We start from the raw sequence: 10046 nt of genomic DNA on the forward strand, positions 1-10046 counted from the left end.
CCTGGGTGGCTCAGTTGGTTAAGCGACTGCCTTCAGCTCGGGTCATGATCCCAGGGTCCTGGGATCGAGTCCCGCATCGGGCTCCCTGCTCTGCGGGGAGCCTGCTTCTCCCTCTCCCACTCCCCCTGCTTGTGTTCCCTCTCTCGCTGTGTCTCTCTCTGTCAAATAAATAAATAAAATCTTTAAAAAAAAAAAAAAAGAGCATCCAGCCTAACAAGACTGGGGGTGTTGTAAGCACATGTGTTAGAAAATACCTATAAATATACCAGCATCCCATTTCATCGTGCCATGCAAGCTGGAGGCCACTGCTGATCACCTTGTTAAGTTATCCAGACTATTTTAGATGTAGGAAATTGCAGTAGCTTCAATTTGTATTGCCAGATGATTTCTGGTGCTTCCTGGTTGATAAACTTTATTAATGGGAAAAGAAATGGTCCTGTGATATCACAATGTGTTGCACATTATGATTGTTGACAGTTTCTGTATTTAAGGATTCGATCTGATGCAGAGGCGCTTAGTAGTGTAATTTATCCTTAGCTTGTTTTCTTGGACCTATTTCAATCTAAGGGTGAACATCCCTTGTTTATAGCTCTGAATACAGTAAGTGAGCTACTGGCAAATCAATAAAACTGTTAAATGCATAATAATGCTGGGTAATTGCATACATGACGTTTTGCATAATTAACTGAGCTTTTCTTTAATATAATGGGCACTCATGTAATACAGAGTAGTTATAAGTCTATAAAATATACACCGTTTATATGAACCATGATTCTGCTTAAAACTCTGGCTAATCATCTACATCAGCTTTGAAGGAAGAGCTCTCCTCCACTGCCAAGTCCAAATCAATTCTTATGACATTACTTTATAACTAACATGATATTTAACTGATGATGGCTATTAGCTATTATACAGATTACATTCAAGAAGTGTAACAGTGGGGGGAAAATACCATTTAGCTTATACAAACTTCTGCCATGTAATCAATATTATTGAGGCAAATTAAGTGTTTTAACAAGTGTGCATATTTGCCCTAATGCAGCTTAATTAACTATATCCTCACAAGTGCCCAACTCCATGACACCTACGGATGTTAAAAGAGAATCTCAAGAAATGCCTAGTCAGAAATTCAAATGCACAACAGAAGCACAAACAAGCACAACTCCGAGTCCTAAGAATATTTCTTACCTTACACAAGTTACACTCCTGGGACCAAGAACCCTAAGGACCAGAGGGATTTAAATAGTGTCCCTCACTCTCAACCCACTTGGGTAGCAACTGCCCATGTGGTGATCACGTCACTCTTCCCAGGGCAGAGTGAAAGAGCCTCGGGCAAGAGGTGGGAACCACTGCTAGAAAAGAAGGTTACGATGGGGTAAAAACTGCATAAGATAAATCATCAAAATGAAGCTTACGATATATGCTGAATGTAACATTTATTCGGTCTTAGAGATTTACTACGCTCATGAGCAGGCCTCCTCCATAGTAAGCTTTCTAGAGAAAAGAAATAGTCTCCTACTTCTACAAATCTCTGGTCTTTCAAACAGAAATATGGATCAATAAAGTTTGCTTGTGTTCAGACAATTCCGTTTTCAAGCAGTCAAGGAGCACACTGAAGAGAAAAAGCAGACACAACAGGAGAGGACTGACAGCTAAATGAAGACCTTCTGGCGGCATCTCACTAGAGGAGAAATAAACAGACATTCAACTCATAGACAGTCTATGCACTGATCTTTACAAATTACAATCGAATATAGATGCTTTACACACACACTCCAGTGATGGAGTTCACAAATCAAATCCAGGTCAATGAAAGCTCAGGCTGACTGAATTTCCCTTTCCCATTCTCTTTGCTACACTGAAACAGGAAATAGGAATGCTACCAGGAGTTGATGCAAGAATACTGAGATCATGGTATTGATGTCACCCTTTACTCAGTAAAGGGTATTTTGTTTTGCAAAAGCAATTACAATGACCAATAAACCCACTGCCTTCATGGAGATAGGCCAGTTCACTTGGAGTGGAACTCGAAAACATACCTGAAACTGGGTGAATTGCAGTAGTGAGAAAATTTAAATACTAAGAAGGAATCATTGTTGAAATAAAGGTTGTGCATATATGGACATCTCTACACTAGACAGATTCACAGTGCAACCAGAGATAATAAACCACATCATCCCCTCTTGGACAAGTGGCTGAACTATACTTACACTTTTAACTTAATAGCTTCGTCTGCAGTGGTTAACATCTAGATGCAAAGGCAGCTGGTCCTGGGTGATCTATGAGGGCACAGGTTATGATTATATTCAGTTGGTATCATGTGTTGTTCGGCTAAAGTAGGAGAGTCGGGGGAGGCATGGAAGAGGGGAAATTGCTAATTAATTAGTCCTAAATCTTCCCGTCCTCCTTTTTTGAACATTTCAGTGAGCTAGCTGCTTGAAGAGAAGGTGAAGTTGAAATACATGGACCACCAATTGCAGGTAAGGGAAAATAACATACATAAACACATATACCTAATTCAAGCCACAGAAACGACAAAGTTGTTGTTCTGTGGCAGAATTAGTTTCTTAAAAAGGGATTATTCAGCAGTGAGACAGCATCCAGTGAAGCCAAGGGAAGCCATCAACAAGCCTGGGGTTCAGACAGGAAGAACGTGCTTGTCATTTGTTACTCAGAGGTCCAAAAGCAAACATGCAGAGAAACATCCCTAAATCTTCTTTGCAATTCTGAAAAAACGAATTAAAAAAAAAAAAAAAAGGTACTACACCAGGGTTCCCACCGCTTTGCTTGTCTTCTTTCCCCTTTCTCAGGAAACCCAGCTTCGTATGGCACTTGACGACGTTAGGCAAGTGGGTTCCAGCTCTGGATGTGGCACTGTGTGACCCGAGGCACGTCACTGTACCACCTTCAGGGTCGTCACTTACTGACAGGATTCGCCCACATGCTTTCTAAAGTAACTTCCGCCATTTAAAAAAAAAATCCTATCTTACTAAATAAAAACTTACTTAATAAATACCACACTGGTCTGTAACTCCGATTAGATCTGAGAGGAAGGGCTACTGCACTAACGCACATTCCCCACACCTCCAAGTCTTTGGCGCTGGCTGCTCTCAGATACCATTGGGGGCCATGGCCGTGCGTGCGCGTGCGCGTGCGCGTGCGTGCTGCAGGCGGAGGAATAATTACAGAAACCACTTGCTGCATAACAGCAACAACATTGAACTGAGGAATCGTTCCCAGTGGGCTCCAAAAGGACAAATACAGCAGTGATGATTGGGGGCGGGGAGCAGGACTCTTGGTTTTTCCTAGAAGTGGTTCTCTTTTTGCTCATTACATTTTTGGTGGGAGGCGTTGGCGGAAAGGGGCAATTCCCTGCAATCAGTGTTTAAGTGAATGTTTGTCCCAGTGTGTGACACCACGCTGTCAGCAAGCAGCAGGGCGCCGCTGAGTTGTTACTACATTTGATTTGACTGCCAGTAGGAAGCTTCATTTCTACCAACTGTTAGTTGCTCGCTCAAAGAATCTTCTCTTCATTTCTGGAGTGATTTTTTTTTCCCCCTCTCTTCTATTTCCTTTTCCTTGATATGTGGTAAGCCCAAATGCCACGTGGATTTGTAAGAGAAAACGTGAGTTCTTGTCTCCTGAGCTTGTCAGACCTGAGGACCTGGACGTAAAGGGTCCAAGCAATTTGTTCGATATTTCTAGTCTCTCATTTAGAGTCTGCATTTTAATTCTGATTTCCCAGCTCATCGTAAGGTCAACACGGACATAATACTGGCTCTGCCACGCTGTGGTCACATCTTTTTACTTGGTGGGGTTTATTTTAGCCAGTGGAGCAGATATTTCTACAACCCTCATTAACAAAACAAAACAAGTGTTGTCACCTTCTCATGCAATTTGGTTGAAATAATTGCTATTTTTGGTGACTGCTTCTCACACTTTTCATAATTTTTCTGATTTGGTAACTTTCCCACAGCACATGAAAGCCTCTCTCCTTAAAAATAATGATTTGGGTAATTATGATTCTCAAATCGTGCCCCTGACAACTTCTGACAATGAAAAGCATCTTTAGAAACAACAAAAGCATGTGCAGGAGTAAAAAGGGTAGGGGGAAAAAAAAAAGAAAGAAGAAAAATCCCTCAGAGATATGACGAAAATTCAGGCTGAATGGAAAAGTAATTAACACTAAAGAGCTAAAACTGTAATTAAGAAAATTTTCATTAAGGGGAGGCAGGTGAATCTGCTTTTCTAAATATGGCAAGGTGCTGTGTAAAAATAAAATAGAAGCAGGTTTCGGTGAGTGGAGCAGGAAAGCCATGTCTTTAACCAGATCAAATTCTCGAAATTGGCTGTCAAGACAGGATTGTTGTGATTTATACCCGTCTATCAAGTGCATGAACGGGACAGGCAGAGAGAACAGAGTCAAGCTGCTGTCATTTCCATTCGCAAAGAACCTTTAATTTCCACAGCACCATCTGTTACCAAATCTAATTCACATTCCCCCTTAATCTGGTTTAGTTCCATAATACTAATTCTTCCCCAACCCCTATGAACACAAACCACCACCAAAAAAAAAGGCTTCGGTTCTTGGTGAGTGAGAAATTGAATATTATAGAGTTAAGGTGTTAAGGCTCCGGTGACTTAAGCGAAGCATGCTCTTCTCCATTAAAATGTATTCCTGGTAAAGGGATTTGTTTTCAGCCAATGCAGAGATATGAAATTGTTCATATTTGGGGTAAAAGAAAAATGCTGATATAAAAGTAGGCCGGGGACATGAAAGCAGAGGTTGTCATAAAATACAATTTTTGTCAAGTTTAGTCACTTTCAGAACTGGCTATAAAATCACTTTGTCATGGTTTTCACATAGACAAAGCCTGGAATTGTATTTTTGTTATGGAAACTCAAGAGAGTAATGTATATATATTCAGAAAGAGTAGAGCAGGGTAGAGGAAACACCTAGGAGAAATAGAAATGGAAAAAAATCATATATAATTTAAAATAAAGAGATGTGTATCGGTAAACACGCATTCACCTCCCTCGATCTAAGATTCTAATAGCACATACTTTTGATGCACCATCATTTCCACTCTCAGCCAATATAATAACTGGCATTCACAATAATGAGGTTGTGGAGCTATAAAATTATAAAGTGCTTTCTGCATCAGAGAAAGATTAAACTATGCTCTGTAAAGATTTAGTGTTAAATGTATTTTATTGCTTTCTAAGTCTGTGAAAATTTGTTATCTCTAAAGGCAATAGTACATAAAGATCGCAGACAAACATTACAAAATGAGAAAAGATATTGTTTGAATATGGGGGTGAGAAGTTTTAATTACACGTTTAATCAACTGGCTCACTACCTAATTCTTCTATGAACATTAGAAGAATTATCTTTTTGTTCTCTAAGCCAGTAGGTTAGAACACTAGGTGGGTTCCATGATATCAATCCCTCAGTTTCAGTCGGTCATTGGAGAGGCTGTGATCGAAATATTTATTTTCATGGCAGCCATGATTATAACCCATGATTATCACCCATAAATACATTTTTTTTGTAGAGAAAACTTTAATATGTAAAGTCTACCACTTAGCTGGAACTATCTTAATACCCAATTAAAAAGAAATCTTAAGTCTGTCATTTAAAGATACGTACTTTCAGGAAAGAATCTCTCATTCTACTGATGGAATCTTCTGATTTACCAGGTATACATATATTTTCAACTATTAACTACAAGAAAAGTCTGATTTTTTAAGCAATTTGGGAGATTATAAAAGAAGATAAACTGTTTGCAACACCGTAATAAACGAAAAACCTTGAGACTAGAATAAATATGCTTATACACACGTGAACATATATATATACATCACCTATACAAACACCAGCGGTCTCAAATATAAGTGATTAAAGATAATAAAGATGATAAAATGTAAGATATGCTAATTTTAATATCCCTAAGTTTTTTGTAGCAATTTATATTTTATAATTTTAGGGTTTCTATTTACAGCTGTAAATTAAAGAGAAATTTTTATTTTCTTCTCACTCATAAGAATGGCTAAAATTCCTAGGTGATACCACTAAATACATGGGAGCAACTGGAACTCACCTACATTGCTGGTAGGATATAAAATGGTGCAATCTTTTTGGAATAAAAGTCTGGAACTTTCTTAAAAAGTTAAATAGACACTTAGCATATCACAATTCACTCCTATATATTTACTAAGAATGAAAACATATGTCCACATAAAGAACTGTACACCAATGTGTAATCACAGCCTTATTCATTACGGCCCTAAGCTGAAAACAAATCAAATGTCTGTCACTGATGAATAGATAAACAAATTGTAATATATAGAAGCAACCAAATCCTAGTCAACAATAAAAGAGAAATGAACTGTGAGAAACGCAACATCGCTAAATATCAGTGACATCCTGATGTGCAAAACCAAGGTAGATACAAGAGAGTACATCCTCGCAGTTTCTGTTCATGTAAGTTCTAGAACAGGCAGGACTAATCTGTAGGGATGGAAGTCACCAGGGGTTGTCTGGAGCAAAGGGTGGGGAAGGCCAGGAGGGAGGCATATGGAAACCAGTGGTTGATTGTGTTAGATGGATCACACTTGTCAAAACTCATCTAACTGTGCATGGAAAATATCTATTTTGCTGTATTTATGTTTTATCTTAAAAAGTTGATCTAAAAACATTTTTTAAACAATAGGTTAAACTCTGTTACTTTGTATGACCAGAAGTTTCCACTGATTTCCCATATTCTATACCCAGTCTCAAATAACCACATCTAGCAAATTTTTCATCAACACCTAGTTCTATTTCTCATTTATACACAAGGACACCGTGGATCAGGGAAGGGAGACAGATGACGTATTGAAGCACACCCAGAATTAGAATAGAACCCAGTCCAAATTCTGGGTTTCCATCTCTTAGGCTAGATCTTCCTCTAACTTACTAATAAAGCAAGGGATGAAATAAAAATCAGACCCAAAGTGAATAATATTCTACTAATCAGAATGATAGACACCTTCCTGTATCCTGTTTTTAAAAGCTTATAAAATATCTGGGGGCACCTGGCTGGCTCTGTGTGCAACTTTTCATCTTGAGGTCATGAGTTCAAGCTCCATGCTGGGCTTATGGCTCACTTAAAAAAATAAATAAATAAAAAATAAAAGCTTATAAAATATGTTACTGTAAACACAAATAATTCCATGCATTCATGAGGTCATGCACCTGACTTCATTCCTCATTGTCTTCCCCCAAAACATGGCCCATTTTAAAATGGCCTTAGGTAAGCGATATGTGAGTGGCAATGTGGTGGTATGTCTTTGTTATGTAATTCAAGGTGGGCTCTGAAAAAAAGTTTTTCTGGCTTGGTTTTGTGTTTTTGACAAGGAAGTAAGTACTATGGGAGATAGGATAAAGGCAAAAAATGAGATTTTAAGAAGTGGAAATAAAGGGGCGCCTGGGTGGCTCAGTCATTAAGCGTCTGCCTTTGGCTCAGGTCATGATCCCAGGGTCCTAGGATCGAGCCCCGCATCGGGCTCCTTGCTCAGCGGGAAGCCTGCTTCTCCTTCTCCCTCTCCCCCTGCTTGTGTTCCCTCTCTCGCTGTGTCTCTCTCTGTCAAATAAATAAATAAAATAAAATAAAAAAAGAAGTGGAAATAAAAGGAGATTCATCTGATCCTTTAAAATAGAGTTTGGATATAAGTATAAACAAAGTAAAAAGTGTTAGGGGAGAAGGTGCAATCTATAAAACCTGAGTAGGTAAAATTATGCATTCCAAGAGAAATGTAGAATTTCTAAGAAGCTTCCACGAGAGAAAACTTGTAGAGTAACTTAAACAAATTAAAAAAATTTATTTCATCCCCAATTTACCAGATGCTTCACGAGTAAGACTATCTGGATGACTTTCCTTAGCAGAGAAGGAAATAAATCACAAAGCACATTCCTTCCCTTTCTAACTTTCCTACACACACATTACAGCATTTAGTACTAGCAGGGAGAAACAGCATGATTATACAGCTAATACCTATTTTCCTGAAAGGAGGCTTCTGCAGAATTATAAATTTGTGTGTATTCCTGAAGACAAATCTGGACAAGCTTATGATCTATTCCTTCCAATGCCTCCACACACTCTACAGGTTGGCAACCAAGCCCCTCAGCCAGGGAGTCCAGATCTCACCTTCCCTTCAGCCCCCAATCTCACTTCTCCCCACCTTGAACCTCCTATAAATGCTGTGCTTCACAATATCTAATTCCGACACCCAACAGCTTCCCCTTCTTTCTGGAATGCCTCCCCCTGGTCCCTTGCCCCATCCACTGGCTAGCACCTACTCATAGTAAAAACTCCACTGACTTATTAAGTCTCCACAAGTCTTTGCTGACACTCCTTCCCCCTGATGTCCCCATAATACCATGAGCCTGTTTCTGCAAATGCACTTCGCACATTGTGCTTAATGTACGACTGACCTTTGAACAACATGGGTTTGAATGCAGCAGGTCCACTTACATGCAGATTTTTTACGGTACAGTACTGTAGATGTATTCTCTCTATCTTATGATTTTCTTAATAACATTTTCCTTTCTCTAGCTGACTTTATTGTAAGAATACAGTACATAATACATACAACACACAAAATATGTTCATCGACTGTTTAGGTTATCAGTAAGGCTTCAAGTCAATAGTAGGCTATTAGCAGTTAAGTTTTGGAGGAGTCAAAAGTTATAGGCAGATTTTCAACTGTGTGGGGTGTTGGTGCCCCTAATTCCTGTGTTGTTCAAGGGTCAACTATATGTTCTTATATTTCTGTCCCTCCACTTGGAGAGAATTATGCCTTAATTGTTCTCTATCTCTAAAATTTCACTCTGTGCCTTGGTTGTTGAATGAATGAATAAATCATGAGTTCATATACACACTAAAAGTGGTGGGCTTTGAATTTGAGAGCACAAATTTCCTAAATTAAAGTGTTGTTCCTATGATCTCATGAATCTGCAAGATAAAGCATAGAAAAGCTATTTTGATATCTCCTTAGGTCAGAGTAAATCTGCCAAGAGATTTGATTTAAGACATAACAAACAAAAAACAAAACAAAAAATCCCTGCAGGGCAGAGTAGTAAATGACTCTAAGATTTTTAATCAGAAGACCTGGCCTTGCGGTCGCTGCACTGTCACGTGGGCTCTGACATGTTATCTACAAACATCAGTTGCTGAATCAGCTAGTGGCAAGGGTAAGCTCACCGTAGGTATGGGAAGATCAAATGGAAATTATGTGCAAAGGCAGCACTGAATTTACAAGGATATCAGTAAGCAAAAAGAAAGAGATCGTTCTAGGATGAAGAAGGATAGCCCAGAAGTGGGGGAGGACAGGGTAGGCTCAAAGAAGACAGGAGGCTGTGGTTGTGTGGTTGTGAAGAATACTATAGGGGATCTGCAGTCAGCTGTGGGTTCAGAAAGCAGGCGGGGGCCAGACTGTGGAAGGTTCAAAATACTACGCTATGCAGAATAGATGTCATTTTGTAGGTGCTGAGAAGCTGCTTAAGAACTCTAAGGAGAGGGGCGCCTGGGTGGCTCAGTCGGTTAAGCGACTGCCTTCGGCTCAGGTCATGATCCCAGGGTCCTGGGATCGAGTCCCACATCGGGCTCCCTGCTCTGCGGGGAGACTGCTTCTCCCTCTCCCACTCCCCCTGCTTGTGTTCCCTCTCTCGCTGTGTCTCTGTCTGTCAAATAAATAAATAAAATTAAAAAAAAAAAAAAAGAATTCTAAGGAGAGGGGCACCTGGGTGGCTCAGTGACTGCCTTTGGCTCAGGTCATGATCCTAGGATCGAGCCCCGCATCAGGCTCCCTGCTCAAATAAATAAATAAAATTTTTTTTAAAGATTTTATTTATTTATTGGAGAGAGAGAGAGAGAGCACATGAGAGGGGGGAGGGTCAGAGGGAGAAGCAGACGCCCTGCTCAGCAGGGATCCCGATGCGAGACTCGATTCCGGGACTCCAGGATCATGACCTGAGCCGAAGGCAGCCGCTTAACCAACTGAGC

The 10046-nt window shown here is 39.8% G+C and overlaps 1 protein-coding gene across 4 annotated transcripts in view; it reads right to left on the minus strand.

Annotated features, from left to right (window-relative positions):
• ESRRG (estrogen related receptor gamma) overlaps nt 1-10046 on the minus strand; it is a 569800-nt gene that overhangs the window by 187718 nt on the left and 372036 nt on the right. Inside the window, exon 1 of one of the 4 annotated variants that reach the window (XM_081825169.1) lies at nt 2211-2281. The exons of the other annotated variants lie outside the window; for them this stretch is intronic. Coding sequence (XP_081681295.1) covers nt 2211-2248 — 38 coding nt within the window. The 5' untranslated portion in view covers nt 2249-2281. Of the gene's footprint in view, nt 1-2210; nt 2282-10046 lie in introns of those variants that run through there. 4 annotated transcript variants of the gene reach the window in all.

Source organism: Leptonychotes weddellii, chromosome 6 (genome assembly GCF_054177405.1).
Source record: "Leptonychotes weddellii isolate Sample4059 chromosome 6, ASM5417740v2, whole genome shotgun sequence".
In the NCBI taxonomy this organism is placed as follows: domain Eukaryota; kingdom Metazoa; phylum Chordata; class Mammalia; order Carnivora; family Phocidae; genus Leptonychotes; species Leptonychotes weddellii.